At 37.5% G+C, this 20,657-nt stretch overlaps 1 protein-coding gene across 1 annotated transcript; it reads left to right on the plus strand.

Annotated features, from left to right (window-relative positions):
• The first annotated feature begins 473 nt into the window (after positions 1 to 473).
• On the plus strand, positions 474 to 6,905 carry LOC119988091. Its single transcript, XM_038833005.1, has 17 exons — positions 474 to 771; positions 1,648 to 1,784; positions 1,923 to 2,030; positions 2,342 to 2,377; positions 2,539 to 2,649; positions 2,853 to 2,936; positions 3,018 to 3,136; positions 3,525 to 3,626; positions 3,846 to 3,962; positions 4,045 to 4,110; positions 4,527 to 4,593; positions 4,713 to 4,766; positions 5,232 to 5,330; positions 5,923 to 5,949; positions 6,051 to 6,086; positions 6,561 to 6,739; positions 6,774 to 6,905. The coding sequence occupies exons 2-16, from the start codon at positions 1,731 to 1,733 to the stop codon at positions 6,693 to 6,695; spliced, it is 1,215 nt and encodes a 404-aa protein (XP_038688933.1). The 5' UTR covers positions 474 to 771; positions 1,648 to 1,730; the 3' UTR covers positions 6,696 to 6,739; positions 6,774 to 6,905.
• Positions 6,906 to 20,657: the final 13,752 nt, after the last annotated feature.

The following is a 20,657-nucleotide window of genomic DNA, read 5'->3' on the forward strand; positions in this document are numbered from 1 at the left end:
TTAATCTAATAATTTAACGATATTAACAATAAATTATAAACCGGATGTACCTCGTATTAGTCCCCAAAAATCTTTTTCACCTCAAATAAAAAATATCCATAAAGTCAATAAAAGACAAAAATAAATAGAATCGTGTATTGCTTGAAAAAGTAGCTGGCATAACGTTTGTTAGCGTCCAACATCAGATACTTTTACTGTTGTAATAAACACTCCAATTATTTGATAATGAGAGTAGTTTGATTGGTTAGGTTGTCTGTCCAGGACTTTGACGTTCAGGGTTTGATTCTCATCGGATATTGAGATTTGGATAATTTTCATTTATTGTGGTGGTCTTCATGCCTCTCCATTATGCTTAGCGTTTGTGGGACTTATTAGTCTTTTCAAAAAAAAAAACATTCCAATTATTTAATTTAATTAAATAAACAAAATTAATGGCACTAGTCCTAATACCATTCCCTCGTCGGCGATCCGACTAGAAACCAAAAAGGGCGCATGCAAATTTCTTTCAACAAATCCTAAAACGCGCACTCCTCGAAACGTGGCGCTCCGTGCATTTTCGTCTTCCGACTCTCTCCCTCCCTTGTTCTTCCTCTCTCTCCCTCTCTGTTTCCAGAACTCTCTCTCTTACTAATCATCATAGTCGCTGTATCACCATCTCGTTGATCAGCTGGTATTGTTCACCGAATCGGACGGACCTTTTTCGTTTTCGCTGAGCTCTCCGGCTCCGGCTCCGGAGAGTGTAGCTTTGCTTACGTCGAATCTCTTCTTGAGGTCTGCGATTGCTTAGTCTTTTTTTTTTTTTTTATTGTTGTTTTTGAGGTTGAACGGCTTGCGATTTTGGTGATTAGCTAGTGATTTCTTGTGTGGTTTCCATTTGCATGAGCTATTCGGATTTAGTTCGACATGCCTTAGAAAATAATATGTGGATTTGATTGAAGATTTTGGAGTAATCATACTAAGATCCAGGTTAATTAATAGGTCCGTTCGTTTCTAGGCAGAAGATTTGTGGTATTGTTTTTGGTAAAGTGAGAAACGGTTCGTTGTTTGTAGCTGGAAACGAAGCTTGATTAGTTACTATGATTGACCTGTGACATTCCTATATCAGGAATTTTATATTTAGATCTAATGAGAAGTTTTTCATCATCGAAGCACAATTTTATTTTATTTTTTCATTTTCTATTGCTTGCTTTGATCGAACGCTGTTTTTTGATTTAAGAGGCAGGAATTGTTCTGCGCCGTATTTTTGGTTCTTGTAGTTTCATGTGCGGCTAATCTATGAAACGTCATACTGAATGATATGCTAAAAACCCGTGCACATGCTAAACACACTTGACATGCCATAAATTGATGATTAAGAAGTATTACTTGCTTTGCGTGTGGGTGCTGAAATTATGGTTGGGGTTCGCTTTTCACCACCAAGTTTTATGTTTAAGGTGGCATAATGAACTTACATGAACAAAAGACTACAATGATTAAACTCACGTTTTTGATGTTTCTATTTTTCCTTTTTAGTTGATTCTCAAATTGAAAGCTGAATACATTGGAAATTATGCTTTGTTTAGGAATCCTCTCTACAAATCTTTAATCTCACACATAATGAAATGTGTTTTTTGTTATATAAATTTGCTTATGGTCGCTTCTCTGCAGTTGTGAGATGCTGTAGAAGCTGTTAATGTCTATGAAATCCATCAGATTTTTTCTGTGAGATAAAATACGAGCTCTGTTTGTCTATGAAGTCCTTCAAATCATGGAAATCACTGAAGAGGAATGCCTTATTTGATGGGGTATGGTACATCTTCGTCTGTTTCGTTTAATTTAAGCCTGAGAGGATCTAAGCATACATAGCTTTTTTGGCTAGTTATTGTTTCTTCTGCTGATACAATCATTGGATAATGGTTTGTACATTTATGCCCCCGTTGTAGGGAAAATGCGGTTTAAAAATGAAGCAGCTGCCGTTTATGGGAGTTGTGTGTACAGTAATGCTGTTCATTGTATATAGAACCACAAATTATCAGTACAAACAGACACAGGTATGTCAACCATAACAATTCTCTACTTTTTGTAATTTTTTTCGGGTACAAAGACTGAAAAGAAGTGAATGGACTTCTTGTGGTTAAGTTGATGATCTCAATAGTTTTTGTTCACCCAAGAATCTACTGGAACTCGAATTTGGAGCCAACTTAAGTTTATATAATTTGCTAGTCCATGCATAAAGAGTTTTTGTTATTTGGATGACCCTGAATGCTCTTGATATTTGAAATAGGGTCAGCTCCTAATGCATTGATGCTTCTTAAAGACTTAAACTAACCAAATTATGTTTTTTTTATCCTTGTGTTCTCAGATGGAAACAAAATTTCACCCCTTTAACACCGTAGAGGTACATTTTTTGCACTGGCTTGTAACTATGCAGTTTTGTGTTTCCATTCTTCTCTTTATCTGAGCTCGTAGAACTTCAGTGCAACGTTATAGTCCCTGTTTTAAAAGTTCTAATTCCCTTTTGTGATTTTTGCCTTCATTGTAATCCATGGTCATATGTAGGGTTCTATTTTATCTTCTGGGAAGTTGCGTGGTTTGCCTCGTGGTATCGTTCAAGGTCGTTCAGATTTGGAGTTAAGGCCTTTATGGTCAACAAGCAGTTCAAGATCAAAGGTTAAAAATGATGTTCCTATTATAAGCTAGCATCACTTTTTGTCCTTTTCCCAAATTTTTTTTGGTCACCAGAAACTCAGTAGATGGTTGGTATCGTAATGCATTTTTAGGAATATTGGTTTATCTTGCTGGACTCTTTCTACTCAGGCAAAATAATTGAGTAACTTGAAATTGCATATTATCTGATGGCTATTAACTTGCAGGTTGGAGTTTCCACTCATGGTAACTTACTTGCAATTCCAGTTGGTATTAAGCAAAAGGATAATGTTGATGCTATTGTGCAAAAGGTATTACATTTTGTTTGTCTTTTTTTAAGATTAGATGTGTTGTGAACTAAAGAAAAGCTGGCTTAATACCATTTTATCCAGTTTCTTCCAGAGAATTTCACAGTAATGCTTTTCCATTATGATGGTAACGTCGATGGGTGGTGGGATCTCGAATGGAGTAGCAAGGCTGTACACATAGTTGCTCAAAACCAAACAAAATGGTAATATTTGCGATTAACAAGATTATTTTGTAATTTCTTTTGTACCATTATTCTGAGGCATAAAACCTTAAGCTAACCAATTTGTGCCATTGGTTTTTGCTGTTGTTTGAACTACCCAAAAGTTTTCAAACTGTATTCTTTTTAGGTGAATGGATTTGACATCAATAGGATCTTAGTCTGCATGTGTTACCCTTCGGGTGGACTGTTAAATGTTGGGTCCTATTATTGTCATCACCCACAACTTATCCCACCTCCCCCACCCCTTCTTATGGAAAGAGAAAGAAGAGAAAAGGAATCACCACATCTCTTTTTACATAGCAAAAAGTGTCAATCCCAAAACCAAGGAACCTTTTTCTAGGTTCTGCTAATCTTTCTCTTCTTATTTCAGGTGGTTTGCAAAGCGTTTTTTGCATCCAGCGGTTGTATCTGTATATGATTACATATTTCTCTGGGATGAAGATTTGGGTGTGGAGAATTTTGATCCAGGAAGGTATGGTTGACTGGCTTGTATGATTTGTTTTAACTCTTGATTTTGATTCTTTTTGTCTTGAAAATAGTTCGTCTGATTTTGTTTGCTGCTGAAAAAAAATATTTGTTTACCGTTCAAAATCTTAATTCTGTAGCCGCTAATTGCATAGGGAAGACTTCTTATTTGCTTGCAAGTGTCTGTGGAGAACAATCTGATTAATCAATGTGATTTATTTTCTAGTTACCTAGAAATAGTGAAATCAGAAGGACTGGAGATTTCTCAGCCAGCTCTCGATCCCAATTCAACAGATATACATCATAGGATAACTGTACGATCGAAAAGAAAGAAGTTGCATAGGTAAACAGCTTTGTATTTGGAGGTACTATTGGTAAGAATCCATATTTTTATCCTTATGACCTTACATGAAATGTTTATGCAGAAGAGTCTATGACATTAGAGGCAGTATTAAGTGTTCAACTGCCAGTGAGGGGCCACCCTGCACCGGGTAGGTTATTGTACTTTTTCATGTTTTTGTAACTTAAGTTCCTGAATGTTTTACTTTTTTGTTGGAACAAATTTGGGAGCTTAAAACTTGCTTCAGTGTTTATGTCTCTCCTACCTATGTGTGTATTATATATCAATATATCTATATTTTTCACCCCACTGGGTGAAAGCCAAATATGATGGTGTAGACCGGCCGAGAAAAATGGTTGTGATTAGGTTGCTTCTTCTTTTTCTTGCGGTTGTCATAAATATAAATAGTGATTTTCATATGCATGCATCCCCAGCCAAAGAGAGAAATTGCACTGTGGCATGTGATATTCTCCTGTATAAAACTAGTGCTGATCGAACTATAGGACGCCATTTGTAATTGTTTTGTGAATGAAGTTTAATTCTATAATTATTACATGGCATATGCAGATTTGTTGAAGGAATGGCTCCAGTGTTTTCAAGAGCTGCTTGGTATTGTGCTTGGCATCTTATACAGGTAATCTTGTATCTCTTGTCTATACTAACTTCTTCATTTTGGGACAATTATTTGGATTAAGTTCTATTTTTTTCTCTATCTGCTAAAGTCTTGACATATTTTCAATTTCTATTGTTAAGAATGATCTCGTGCATGGATGGGGATTGGACATGAAGATTGGATATTGTGCACAGGTGAGGCTCACCTACATAATTCTGGAAATGGTTTACCATCTCCTCTGGGTTTCCCTGTGAATTTGTTGTTACATACAATTAGCACCACCAAAGGATTTGTGTTGCTATAAACCTATAACCGAAGCATTGAAGTGGTATTTTTTCCATTGCTTGTTGGTTCTGCATTTACTGTCATTTATTGGAGTAAAACATAACATAAAATTGGGGCTATTCAAGGAGAAATGATGCAGTGAAAGTAATTTTGATATTGGTGGAGAACATATTATTTATTCATTTACTTATTATTTTCTTGCAAGTGTGGGCATTTGCAGAGTGGAAAGGTTGCTCCAATTGCAAGAAAAGTCATGTTGCATTTTGCTCATCTTGAATTTCCTCTTCTTCTTCTGTTTTTTTAAAATTTTAAAAATCTTTGTAATAGTTTGTAATTTTGGAAATCTACATCATGATATCTTCCCTATCATATAGGGGGATCGCACAATGAAAGTGGGAGTTGTTGATCGTGAATACATTGTTCACAAGGGCATACAAACCTTGGGTGGTGGTGGTGGCCCCCCTTCCAAAAAGGTAAATTGTTCTCTGTTCTTCTTTTACATGTCTCCCTTTATTTGCCTGAGTTCCTCAAATTATCTGCTACTTTATGTTCTTGTCTGCAAGTGTCAAAAGGAAAACTGGCATCTTAATTGTTACGTTCATAACAGGTGATGATGGATAATTATGTTTAATCTTTTGAGAATGATAGAGCTGGCTCGTCATTGCTGAATGTGGTTGGACTGTTTATATCTTTATAATGTCTTGTGTAAGATTTCCCGCAAAATCAATGAATAAGTATGGAATAAATATAGGCACAGACATTTGTATAGGTCAAACAATCACAAATGTAGAATAGTTACCAATGCAACTGGCAGTGCTGATTGTCAGTTTTCTGATCAAATAGGCATACCATTTACTGAATTGTCACAATGCATTAAAAAATCATTGTGGCTGATATTTTTTATTAGCATCCTAATTTGTCCTGTTTCGCATCTTTTCTGACAAACAATATTATAGTTTAGCAACACATGCTATCATAACTACTATCTTGATATATGTTCTAGCATTATTTTTGTTGTGCTCTTTTATCACTCAACTTTTAACACATTTGCTTTCTTATTTGCAGGTTACAAATTCAGAAGATTCTGCTAAGGTGAACTACATTAGCAATATGTGACTTATGCCATTGTTCCCTGTAATATTGACCATGCCAGTTTTCTGAACTTGACTTTTCTTAATGCTTTTGTTATTCAGAGACATGGTGCTACGCCCATGGATCCACGAATGGAGGTAAGAATAATGATCCTTAATCTGATTGTTTCACAGTTTCCTGCCATTTTCAGTTTCCACGATTATTCGCAACCTAAGATCATCAAGTATCTAGTTTGCAGGTAGAGAGTAGTGACAATAGTGCAGGTGCAGGATGATCACTAACTTATATATAGCAGTGTCTCTTTTATACTAACTATGGTGTTTGTTGGATTTAGTTTCTGAACAAGCAATCTGCAATCTGATAAGCCATTAACTGCTGAAGAACAGTGAAAGTTATAAATCCTTAAATTGTGGAATTTGGTTTAACTATTCTGGATTATTAATCTTTGCTAGCTCTACGCAGTTAAAACACACCTATTTTCTTTCTATATTAAATTTGAACAGGCCGCATAATTGAATTGAGAGCAGACGCCTATTATTTTGTGAAACTCTATCATCATTCCAATGATTTTTGAGCTCCACGGTTCTTAACATTCAAAATGCATTGAACAGATTCGGAGGCAGTCAACATGGGAGCTTCAAATCTTTAAGAACCGATGGAATCAAGCAGTAGAGGAAGACAAGAACTGGGTTGATCCCTTTGCTAGATATCAGAGACGTAGAAAGCAAAGTCGCCACCACCATTGATTTTGAAATTGACAAAGTAGCTTGGATAGGGTAAGTCCAGTTAGTTTACGGCTTCATCGACACAGGCCTCATCTATACTTGTAATTGATCCATTCTTGATTGCTCATAATTATTTCATTATTTTTCTTTTTGAAGAAAGAAATTTTCATTAAGAAAGAAGAGATTACATAATATGATTCCGATCCCTTGCTAGAAGGGCTTCAACTTCTACCGGACATTCACTACGTCAAATGGTTTTCCTACTGTCACTCTTCGCCAATCGGGCTATAGAGTTTGAGCAATAGAATTACGAGAGCGATGTACATCCAAACTTGATGTAAGAGATTTTGCTTCCCGAACAAAATGACCCAATGACCCATTCTGGAATCTAAATAATCGTTAGATGTCAAAGCGGGTAAAACATTAGTGGAGTCCACCTTAACAATAAAGTCATGGTATCCTTCAGATAAGAGGCATCCAAGGGAGTAAGTGACTGCCATAAGTTCAGCGAAGGTCGGATCTACACGTCCCCTTATCCTCTCAGATAAACACAATAAAGGATCTCCACAATGATTCCTCAAAACAGCCCCCCGCACCCACATAATCCAGGTCTGAAAATATTGCACCATCTACATTTAATTTGAGTTTGCCCACTTCTGGAGCTTTCCAAAAGCCAGTTCGAGTAGCTGCAGTATCTATCCCGATGGTCGTCATTTGCTGATTCTCATAACTTGCCACAAATTCCAAGTAGGATAATCTCACCTTTGTTGCAAGATCATCTACCTTCATCCCATTCTCATTATGAATAATAGAATTCCTAGCACTCCATATAACCCAGATTTCCGTGGCAAGCATAATCTGCACCTGGTATTGTCCTGACTTAAGAACAGCTGCCATCCAGTCCAAAAAATCCAATCCAGAACCTAGCCCGAAAGCTGCACAGGGACTGAGCGCCTTCCACATCCGACTTGCTGTCAAACACCTTCTAAACACATGTTCTACATCTTCATTAGCACTTCCACACCCAAGACAAAGATCATGGTTACTCACATGACGCTTTTGTAAGTTAGAATGTGTTGGTGGTGCATTCCTCGTTGCTGCCCACATTAGGTGTTTGATTTTAGTAGGGACTTTAACCTCCCATAACTTGGCCCAGGGAAAACTAGCCCCATTCTCATGCGAAGTTGTAGTAGGAGGATCTTGATTCTTCGAGTCCATCGCTTGGTGATAGGCGCTCTTAACTATGTATCTATCACATGATTCCCAATGCCATATCATGACATCATTTTGTTCATCTCGTGGCAGCGGCATTGTTAAAACTGTATCAGCTTCAAATGGCAGAAATAAAGACCTTACCCGAGCCTCATCCCACTGTCCTACCCGAGCATCAATCAAAGAATTAACCCATGCATACCTTATTTCATCAGATAATGGAGAGATAGGTTTAAACGAATGAGGAGTTGGCATCCAAGGATCCACACTAATTTGTAATCCCAATCCACTTCCTACCCGCCATCGTATCCCTCTTCGAACCAAACCAATAGACTGCCAAAGACTTCTCCATATAAAAGAAGGCGCCACTCTTAACTTTGCATCAAGAAGTGTACAATTCGGAAAATAGCGCGATTTAAAAACCTTTGCTACCAGCGAGTTCGGGTTCTTCAAAAATCTCCATATATTTGAATGTTGGCTCTTTTACAATTTCAATTTTGTCCTGCGCATCTAGTTATCTGTCCTAAATCCTCCGTGTCTCAATCCTTTTATATTTTTTGACAATGCCAAAAGAAGGGTCTTACTCTTTAAGTTTGAATGATCTGGTTGTGTAAGAAAGAGATTCACTAGCATTCCTATAGGGTTAAATTGATGGAACCAATCTTTAGACAATCGTAGATGCCCATATCGAAGGCGCGGATATGCTTTATATAAGCCTTGACGTACAGATTCATTGATCAATATTCTTGCACTCTATACATCATATTTTCTGCTCATGGCACTTCCCGTTTATTCCCCAATTGCCCATCTCGACAATGAAAATGAATCAGAGGCTCACCTACTGCGTTTGCAGAATGTTGTTCACGCAACATTCTTTTAGGAGTGGTTTTATGTCTTTCATGGAACGTCTTCGCTGTCGCAACAGCATGGATTACAGACCTTGTTGCCAAAAAAGTCTTCATTCTGGCTATAATTTGCTTCCTTGTAGGGGTTCCAGCAGCCTATTTGTCTTGGTACCATCTACTCAGTCGTGCTCTTAGAAGGGAGCATGGCAAAGATTATGACTGGGTTTTAGTGTTGTATCTGTTTTATTTTTCCCTGTGGTATTTTGCTGCACTGTCTCCTCCCATAATTTATGAAGGAAAATTCATCACAGGTATCAACGCTTCACTGGAAATTATGAGGGAGAACACAATGGTTGGGACTTTGTACTTGTATAATATGTGCAGATATTTCAGTCTCGAGAAGAATTAATCCAATGGGCACGTCATACTGGACGAAATATTGGGTTCATTGTCATCATCTTACGATCGGAAATTGGAGGTCTTGGAATGCATCACAAATTGTTAATGGCATGCGAGCGTGGTGAAAATTATACATCCTTGAAGAACTCGACAAAACTTACTGGATCAGAGAAATGCAATTGCCCATTTCTATTGAAAGGAATCAAGTTAGAAACCAATGATGATTGGATGATCAGGGTTGTTAATGGAATTCATAATCATCCAGCAACAGTTTATATAGAAGGACATTCATACAAGTATGATTGTGTAACAAAATGGGCGACACCATATAAGAAACAATTTCGTCATTATGAGAAAGCTTTTTCATTCGATAAATGTATCTCAATCCATTGTAGATATAACTTCTGATTAATGTGTTTTATATGGATAACAATATTGTTTTTCAATAATATTTTTGAACTAAATAAATTAAAAATTTTAAAAATATAAATTAAAAAATTTAAAAGAGGTGGGGCCAATGATGGGACCGGGGTGTCTAGAGAAAAAAAAAGAAAAAAAAAAAGGGGGTGTATAGAGTAAAAAAGTGGGTGCATTTAAACTTTGACCAAAAGAAAATAGACGAGACACATACTTTGCATTAATTTGTGACCTATTAAAGCTTCAATCAAGTGCTACACTACGAATAGGGGTCACCATTTGGCCCGCGGGCCTATGCCCGGCCCGACCCGAAATTAGACCGGGCCTGGGCTCCATTTCTAGGACCAGGCCCTACCTGAAGCCCGACTAGACATCATACATTATATATATATATAATATGTATATATTTACATATATTATATCTATACACATACACAGACAGTGTATGCACTGTCTCTCTCTATATATATGTATATGTATATATACATATGTATATATATATTATACATACATATATATATATATTATTGCAATGTACGTGTATATATATACATAATACATATACATACACATAATACATATATATTACACATGCATATATATAATACATTTTCCTCAAAAAAAATACATATATAAATATTATATAGTCAAAAATTCTGGTCCGGCCCAACCCAAAGGCCCGAAGCCCGAGGCCGGAGCCTGAGCCTCATTTGAGAGTCAAGCCCAACCCGAAGCTTGACTCTTAAAATTGGGCCCGGGCCTCATATTTCCAAGCCAGCCCCGTCCGATGTCAAGCCCTAGCTACAAACAACAAAAATCATAGTCTTAAAAATATTTCCGTTCATCAAACCGTCTAAACTTAACATTCAAGGTTTTTGAGATTCAACCGGTACAATGAAGATTAAACCGTTTGTTTATAACACAATAAATTAATATATACTTACATATATAATGTATAAATATAAGCATTATATACTATATAATATATTATACATAACTCAAGAAAAAAAAAAGATACCTCCATGCTCCATCATCCATAAGTCCACGTGAATTTCATAGTCCACACTTATCGCAAACAAAGTTCCAAGTAATTGGTCAATGAAAAAGATGATGCATTTCAACTCGGTCACTCAATTTGTAAACATTCAAACTTAAATATCGAAAAATTAAAATTATTCTAAAATACTCACATGGGCAATTTTTAGACATCTCCGGCAATCAAACACATGACGTGACAAACAAATATTAAATTCAATTGATTTCAATTGATGTAGCCTGACAAATTAGTGATTTGGATATTTATTCCTTTTTTCAAAGAATATGATAACACGTAGGAAAATAAATAAGAAAAACAAAACTCAAAAAATCCAAATTGCCCTCTCTAGCCACCGCACTCAACCCCACATTCAAACCTTTGTTCGTTTTCTAACCAACAATCGATGCATCGACCATCCAAAAATGACCACCAGGCCACCCTGAGATAATCCCGACCACCACCTAGTATCGTCAATTTCTACATAAGCCAGAAAAGAGATCGCGAAGTCGTGATGATGCCGAGACCCGAGACACTTCTATCAAAAACTTCTATCGCCGCCTCTTACTACCTTAGTCAATAGAATCACAACTCTTATCATTAGATTTAGATTCCATGCAAACCAATCACTACCTACACAACCCCTAATTGAGGACGATGATTTTGACATGGACTCTGATTCCTCTTGTTCATCTTCTAATGATGAAGAAGATGAGTCGGCAGCATCACCGTCTTCTGGCGACCCACTGATTTATACTAAATTTTGGCGTTAGCGATTCTACTCCATTACATTGACAACCAGTCGAAAACAATGACTTGAAGCTTTGAAGTATCCACAACAGCTGTAGCTTAGGGACAATTTTGATACTCAAATTGAAATATTATGAAAAATTGATGATCAAATTGAAATATTTCAGTGATTGAAATATTTTGAAAAATATATGTTGGCATATTTATCTGCAAGACCAAAGAACTGCTTCATCTTCTTCTCTAATTACCAAAAGAATCTTATCCACTCACTTACTCGACCTTCAACTTCAAGCTTGAACAGGAAAAAGGGATTGAAATCATCAGTCTCGTATCAGGAACGAAAGCCAACAGCACAAAAGGGACTCTAAAAAATTCTTTCTTAACCCACTCACAAATTAACTTTCAAAAATGAAAGAAAATTGGATTTGGGTTTTTAGGCACAACAATTGAAAATAATGTGCCCCACCACTTGCAGAGAGACTGTAACGGAGGAAATGAAATGGAATCCAGCCACCGATTCACTGTAAAGGAGGAAATGAAATGGAATCCAGCCAACAGATCTGAAATTCATGATTCAGTGTGGAGGGAAGAAGGCAATGGGAAGACAAACTTAGGGAGAGCCATTTTCGAGGGATAGGGTGTCATCCGAGGGAGAGCCATTTTCGACAACAGATCTGACTGTAACACCTCCATCTCTTACACCTCCAGTGACACCATCAGAGACCAGACTGACCCGACAATGCTTCTACAACTCTTCTAGCTCTTCAAGGTAGGAAGACAAATCTTCAATTCCGGTGGCTGGATAAACCCCTCTTTTTTGAATTTTTTTTAATCTCTGGATAAAATCCTTTTTTTTTAACAAGAATTGAGTTTTTTTTGTCGATAAATTAATATCTATAGTTAATCATTTTGTTAATAATTTATCTATATAATTTATTTTTTTTTGTTATTTGGTGGTGTTTTGGTAATTATTGCATTTCCTCAGTTGACTTTATTGACCAAAAATTACATGTGTCAAGCCACCTGTCATCCCGGTGACCATATAAGCAAAATCCGGCACTCACTCGTCTGTAAAGGGAAACCGGGACAAAAACCACTTGCCTTTTGAAACGTCAAGGACATTTGAGATAAATTTTAAACTTTAAGGATAAAAACGAGAAAAGCGTGTAACTTCAGGGATATATAGTATGATTTACCCTTAAAAATTATATTAAACTATTAACTCTTCCAAATACCAAATACAAAGTTACATATGATGCCTCATGCCTCCCTCTCTCCTATTCCCTTTCAGTGACATTTATAATTCCGTGTGGACTGAGGAATATTTATTATTTAGTAGTCCAGTTTTTCCAATCTAAAATTCAAAATTATTGAAGTATTTTATTAGGAGGAACAAGGACAAAGGAAACATCAGATTGTGGAATAGTCTTCTTAGCCTGTCTTTATCTCAAAATTTCTTCAATTTTAAAGCGCGTCATAAGCTGACCATTTCTTTTTACTGGGTTTGGTTTCCAAAATTAAATATTGCTTCTCCTACTTAGCCTCTCTCTATCTAGTTTGTACTTTATATAAGCCTTTAGCCTTGACAAACAGATTCATTGATCAATATTCTTGCATTCTATACATCATATTTTCTGCTCATGGCTCGTCCCGTTTATTCCCCAATTGCCCATCTCGACGTTAATGAAAATGAATCAGAGGCTCAGCTACTGCGTTTGCAGAATGTCTTTCACGCAACATTCTTAGGAGTGGTTTTATGTCTTTCATGGAACGTCTTCGCTGTCGCAACAGCATGGATGACAGGCCTAGTTGCCAAAAAAGTCTTCCTTCTGGCTATAATTTGCTTCCTTGTAGGGGTTCCAGGAGCCTATTTGTCTTGGTACCATCTACTCAGTCGTGCTCTTAGAAGGAAAGATGGCAAAGATTATGACTGGGCTTTAGTGTTGTATCTGTTTTATTTTTCCTTGTGGTATTTCGCTACACTGTCTCCTTCCATAATTTATTATGAAGGAAAATTCATCACAGGTATGATCCCTTCAATTATAATTTTGGGGGAGAACACTTTGGTTGGGACTTTGTACTTGATTGGGTTTTTGTTATTCCTTGTTGAATTGGTTCTCAGCTTATGGGTTTTTAACCAAGTTTGGCTGAATTACCGCTGGATTATGAGCACTTTGGACTTGGAAAACAACGAGGATATAGAAGCAACTATCAAGGATCGGAAGCAGAAGGTGTTTCGTTTTTATGTTTTCTCTTTCACCGGTTTTTGCTTATGTTTCGTTATTTTTACCACCGTTTCTTCTTAATTGGTAGATTCAAGTGTGATTACGCAATGCCAATGTAACATGTTTGTTTATATACCGTTAATTGTTAAATGTTTGATATGTAATAATTTCAAGTCTTGTTAAAAATAAGTAAAAACTTTTACATTAAGAGTGTGTTTGGATTGAGGGATTTGGAGGGAAGGGAAAGGAAGGGAAATAGAGTTTCCTTCCAATTCCCTTGTTTGGATAGTTTATTAAAAATGAAGGGGAGGGATTTGAGGGGATTTGGGAGGAAGATTTCATTAAATTTTTGTTAAAATTCTCTCTCTCCAAAATGGAGTCATTTGGAGGGAAAGGATTACTAATTAAGTCATTTGTAAGTTAAATATCTATTTTACCCTTGTACATAATATTTTAACATAAAAATAAGGATAAATTAGTAAATTAAACAAATTTTTTTTCCTTCTTTTTTTTATCTATCCAAACATGGGAGAGGGAAAAATAGTCTCCCTTCCCCTCTCTTCCCTTCCCTCCCCCTCCCCTCCCTTCTCTTCCCTGTTGAATAGAGTCAAAGATTTACCCAAGATTTACTTTATTGATTGAAGACTTTATTGACAAACTCAATATTGATTGAAGACTTTCCTTAATTGAAGATTCGGCAATCAATATTGATTTGTCTAAGTTCATAATTGATGCCTCAATTGTTGACTAATTGATGCCTCAATTGTTGACTTTGATAGTGACTTTGATAGAGATTGTAATTACGTAGATCATTGATTGTAAACCAATGTAATAGCTATATAGGTGTTTCCCACTTCAATAAAAGATATTGATTACAAAATTAAGTTGGTATCGGAGCAAGGTTCTCTTAACATACTACCTCTCCATCACCGTAGCTACTAGGGGCCGACTGCTCCAACCATCCGACAGAAGCCGATTGCTTCGTCCATAACAGGTGCCGATTGCACCATTGAACCAGAATCTCATCCAGAAATTACAAACAACTCATGGCTGAATCCGGTGCTCTTATAGTTCCACCTATGGTGACGCCAACTCAAGAACCAACCTCTATTCCTTATGGGATCAAACTGAATGGCTCAAATTTCACTCTTTGGTCTCAGGTGGTTACTATGTTCGTTGCTGGACGAGGAAAGATGGAATATCTCAAAGGTACGACCTCGAAACCTACTGTTAGTGACTCTACATATAACAAGTGGATGATGGAGGATGCTACTGTAAAAGGCTGGCTTATTGGCTCTATGGAGGCCGATATAATGAATCTTTTTATTCGTTTACCCACTGCGAATGATGTTTGGGATGCTGTGTCTCAAACATATTTTGAGGGTGCTGATAAATCTATTTTGTATGATCTGTCTCGAAAAGCTATGACAACTAAGCAGGCAGGGCGACCTGTGGCTGCATACTATTCCGATCTTAAGGTTATTTGGCAGGAGCTTGATCATCGTCGTCCAATTACCTTTACTCAGCCAGATGTGATTAAGACTCGAATGGCTGAAATTGATGAAGATCGAGTCTATTCTTTTTTGGCTGGGCTTGATGATATATATGATTCTGTTCGGGGAGATATTCTTCGTACTAATCCTCTACCTGGACCTGATAATGCTTTCTCAACTGTGAGACGTGAAGAACTTCGCCGGAATACAATGATGTCTTCAGAAGTTCCTCAGATGGCTATGGCAGTTCGAAAATATGGAACTCCAACAAGTTCTTTGTCACTGTCAGTACCTACTGGTGGTAAATGTACTCATTGCGGCAGCACCAAACATATTGTAGATACTTGCTTCAAAAAGCATGGATATCCCGAGTGGTGGCAGGCTCACAAAGAGCGATTACAAGCTCGAAAAGGTGGTAAAGTTGCGCTATGCACCTCACCTACAGTCCCAATGGCACCGACTCCTTCTTCAATGGATACCATGGCTTCCACTACTCCAGTTGATATCACTCACTCTGTGGTAGATCCTACTCTTCTCCAACAGTCAGGTAGTGTTGGTCTAGCCCTTCTTGCAACAAATTCTGAAAAAGATCCCGGTTGGATTCTTGACTCTGGTGCGACTAATCATATGACCTTTGATGCGTCCTTATTACATGATGCTTGTTTACCAAATTGCTCTACTGTCACCAATGCCAATGGTGTTTCATATCCGGTTACGGGCGCTGGAAGGGTTAACTTAACTCCTTCATTATCCTTGGAGCACACTTTGTTGATTCCTGCTCTTTCCAATAATCTTTTATCTGTGCCACAAGTTACTACACAACTAAATTGTTTAGTATTAATATATCCTACTTTTTGTTTCCTTCAGGATCTCTGCAGCGGGGAGATAATTGGGCGTGGTACTAAGAGAGAGGGATTATATTATGTGGAAGATGTTAGTATGGGACGATCTCTATCAGCAAAAGGGTCATCTAGGGCATCAGAAGATCAGATTCGGTTATGGCATCATCGTTTGGGTCATGTCTCCTTTGGTTACTTGAAATATTTATTTCCTACTTTATTTTCTACATGTGAACCTTCCAATTTTCAGTGTGATACATGTGTTTTGGCCAAGAGTCATCGTGCTACTTATTCTGATAGTTCTAATAAAAGAGTTGTGCCTTTTGCGTTGGTTCATTCGGATGTTTGGGGACCTGCCCCTGTTACTACTTCTACTGGCTTTAGATGGTTTGTATTATTTATTGATGATTGCACTCGTATGACTTGGCTTTACCTTATGCGTCATAAGAGTGATGTGGCTGCTTGCTTCCGCACGTTTCATACCATGATCAAAACACAATTCTCTGCTAATTTACAAGTTCTTCGATCTGATAATGGTGGTGAATTTGTAAATCAGGAGTTACAAGCTTATTTTCAGACTCATGGAATTTTGCATGAAACCACTTGTCCTTATACACCACAACAGAATGGTGTTGCTGAGCGCCGAAACAGACAAATTTTGGAGATTACACGTGCTGCCCTTATTGGAGCCCACATGGCACCACGTTTTTGGGAAGAAGCTGTTACCACAGCTGTATATCTTTTGAATAGGGTACCCACTCGTGTTCTACAATTTCAGACACCACTTGATAAATTGGCATCCTATGTAACACTGCCATCGCACCTCACACTTCCTCCCCGGGTGTTTGGTTGTGTTGTGTTTGTACATTTACAGAAACATCTCCGCACGAAACTTGATCCTTGTGCCCTCAAGTGTGTATTTGTCGGTTATCATCCTTCACAAAAGGGTTACCGTTGTTTTCATCCTCCTACAAGTAAGTTCTATGTTACTATGGATGTCACCTTTTCTGAACATGAAATGTTTTTTTCTTCACCCAATTCCACGCTTCCGGGCCCGAGTGGTGATACTGTTGTTGAAGCTCCAAATTGGATGGAGTTGTTTCCTGATCCACTGTGTGTTGCCGATACTGTTGCTGAAGCTCCCTCTCTCTCATCTTCGCTAGTACCCACTCCCGATACTCCTCGTACAGATCCTCCTGAGGTAAGCATTGAGTCTGATGTTAATACTAACAATATTTGTGATAATACTTGTGTCTCGATTGAAACTGACAGATACGTACTCCCACCAAGAAGTACTCGTGGTGTTCCACCAGATAGATTTTCACCAGAGGTTGTGCGAAAAGTGAAATATCCTATTGCTCAGTATGCATCCACTCACCGACTGTCAAAGGAATGCCGAAGCTTTGTCAGTAATATGACTGTCATAGATATTCCTACTAAAGTGCAAGAGGCGTTGTTGGATCCAAAATGGGCAACTGCAATGACTGAGGAGATGACAGCACTTGAGAAAAATCAAACTTGGGAATTGGTGGAGTTGCCGAAAGGAAAAAAAGCCGTTGGTTGTAGGTGGGTGTACACCGTCAAGTGCAAGCCTGATGGTTCGGTTGATAGGTATAAAGCTAGGCTTGTGGCTAAAGGATTCACCCAGACGTATGGGGTTGATTATCAGGAAACGTTTGCTCCTGTTGCAAAAATTAATACGGTTCGAGTCCTAATATCCCTAGCTGCAAATTTTGATTGGCCTCTACAACAATATGATGTAAAAAATGCTTTTTTACATGGTGAGCTACAAGAAGAAGTTTATATGTCTCTGCCCCCAGGATATGAAGCTCCAGGTGATCAAAGTGTCGTGTGTAAACTGAAGAAAGCCTTATACGGGTTGAAACAATCTCCTCGAGCTTGGTTTGGTCGATTCCGACTGGCTATGAGAAGATTCGGCTATAAGCAAAGTAATGCAGATCACACTTTATTTTTGAAAAGAGTTGGTGATAAATTAACGGCTCTCATTATTTATGTTGACGACATGGTAGTGACAGGCAACGATTCTGAAGAAATGCGTAAACTGAGAGACTATTTGTCAACTGAATTTGATATGAAGGATTTGGGAGGATTAAAATATTTTTTGGGCATTGAAGTTGTTCGTTCTGAGCAAGGCATATTTTTATCCCAACGAAAGTATGTGCTTGACTTATTAACAGAAACTGGTATGCTTGGATGTCAGCCAATTGGATCTCCTATGGAACAAAATCATGGATTGGAAGAGTCTTCGAATCAAACTTCAATAGACAAATTACGATATCAAAGGTTAGTTGGGCGTTTAATCTATTTGTCTCATACGAGGCCAGATATTGCATATGCGGTCAGTGTTGTGAGTAGATTTATGCACAATCCTGGTAAACAACATATGGATGCAGTTATTAGAATTCTGAGATATTTAAAATCTGCACCGGGAAAAGGCTTACTTTTTTCTAAGAATGGGCATGCAGACGTATGGGGCTATACCGACTCAGATTGGGCAGGTAAAGGAGACCGAAGAAGATCAACCACTGGGTATTTAACTTTTGTTGGAGGAAATCTGGTTACTTGGAGAAGTAAAAAGCAAAAAGTTGTCTCATTGTCTAGTGCAGAAGCCGAATACAGAGCAATGGTGAAAGGTATTTGTGAGTTGTTATGGCTCAAACGGCTTATGGGGGAGCTGAGTTTGTCAATTAAAAGACCAATGAAATTGTATTGTGATAATCAGTCAGCAATTAAAATTGCTGAGAACCCAGTGCAACATGATCGGACTAAACATGTGGAAATTGATAGGAATTTCGTGTATGAAAAGCTAGAAGAAAAAATAATTGAAGTTCCGTATATGAAGACCGAAGATCAGTTGGCTGATGTGTTAACCAAGGGAGTGTCAAATTCAGTGTTTGCTGATTCACTTGTCAAGCTGGGCATATACGATGTCTATGCACCACCTTGAGGGGGAGTGTTGAATAGAGTCAAAGATTTACCCAAGATTTACTTTATTGATTGAAGACTTTATTGACAAACTCAATATTGATTGAAGACTTTCCTTAATTGAAGATTCGGCAATCAATATTGATTTGTCTAAGTTCATAATTGATGCCTCAATTGTTGACTAATTGATGCCTCAATTGTTGACTAATTGATGCCTCAATTGTTGACTTTGATAGTGACTTTGATAGAGATTGTAATTACGTAGATCATTGATTGTAAATCAATGTAATAGCTATATAGGTGTTTCCCACTTCAATAAAAGATATTGATTGCAAAATTAAGTTTCCCTTCCCCTCCCCCCAAATCCCTCAATTCAAACACACTCTAAAAGTCCTATCCTACCCTATCCATTGATCTTGTTAACAGTTAACGTGTCTTGCCCATTTGCAAAGACATCATAATTTGGGGGTTGAGGCTTCTTGAATGCATTTTTTCTACCGGATGATCCAAAGTCGACTTTTCATGTATTGACACATTTATAAAGATAAAAAGTACCACCCGTATTTGATTCGATTACCAACGATCAGGGAATCCGGGCAAGCGAGCTAGGCTACGATGTGGTGGGTTGAGAAGCAAAAAAACAGCTAAAATTAGAATAAGAAATCGCGTAATTGAATAGTTTGCTCTTGTGAATGAAGGAAAGAACGAAGAAGTAAAGAAATGAGACGGCTCTTTCACAACCCCAGTTGTCACGCCCTCCTTCCAATTGTATTCGAAGGTTGTAGGCATATTAAACCTCTTGTTCCATTCAATGAGTTCGTCGACCTTCTTACAATAAAACGTTAACAGCCGCAACATCCACCCAGTCTGGCATGCCAGCAGTCTTGGTAAGCCTTGAAATCTCTGAGTTTGTGGTACCTCGGTAATGGTCCTGGGAAAGGGAACTTGATGTAGGATAAGTTTAGTAGTTTTATAATAATTAAGAGATTTAGTTTAATTATTTTCTTGTTTGTTTGTTAGAAGTCTATTTTTAATTTTATTATTAATATTTTTTGGAAATTTCGTATCTATTAGAGTTTTTATAGTTTTAGTATTTATAGTGGTATAACCCATCAGGTTAAGGAATCTTTAAATATTAAATCTTTGAAATAAAAATAAGTCTATACGACAATTTGGATTTTTTTTGCTAAATACAAAAAAGAAAAATTTCAATTATATACCAAGTTTCATTTTTGCTCTTTTAGTTTTTTTTCAATTTCATTCCTCAACTATCAAAAAATACCCCATTCGTCCCTCAGCTAGTTTCGTCGATGGAAAAATTGTACATGACATTTTACTTTTCGTATTTTCTACATCTTTTTTAAACGTTGGAACACACATGGACAAAATATCAAAACAAAAAAGAATCCTAATTCCCGAAATCTCAAAATCCTTAATTATCTTCGCCACCCACACATTGAAACCTAGCAGAAGTTCGATTGAGATTGTCACAGTCAATGATTAATGGTGTTGTTATTGAACCTGAATTCAGTCCCCGACGAGATGGTGAGGGAGGCGAGGAGGAAAGTGAACCGTCGGATTGTAGGGTTGCAGGACATTTTGGATACAGTGGCTGAAGAAAGATCGATATATAGTAATGATGGTGGATTGTGGAGAGACTATGATATGGTGGTGGTGCTGGTAGGGATAGAGGAGTTGTGTAGAGAGAGAGGATGGGAGGAGATGAACATTTTGTTGCTCACTATTTGGGATTTAGGTGCTTGTAAAGATTTCGGCATGAGCCTGAATAAATGAATCTATAATCATGATGCTCATCCAACTCTT

Source organism: Tripterygium wilfordii, chromosome 21 (assembly GCF_013401445.1).
Source record: "Tripterygium wilfordii isolate XIE 37 chromosome 21, ASM1340144v1, whole genome shotgun sequence".
Classification (NCBI taxonomy): domain Eukaryota; kingdom Viridiplantae; phylum Streptophyta; class Magnoliopsida; order Celastrales; family Celastraceae; genus Tripterygium; species Tripterygium wilfordii.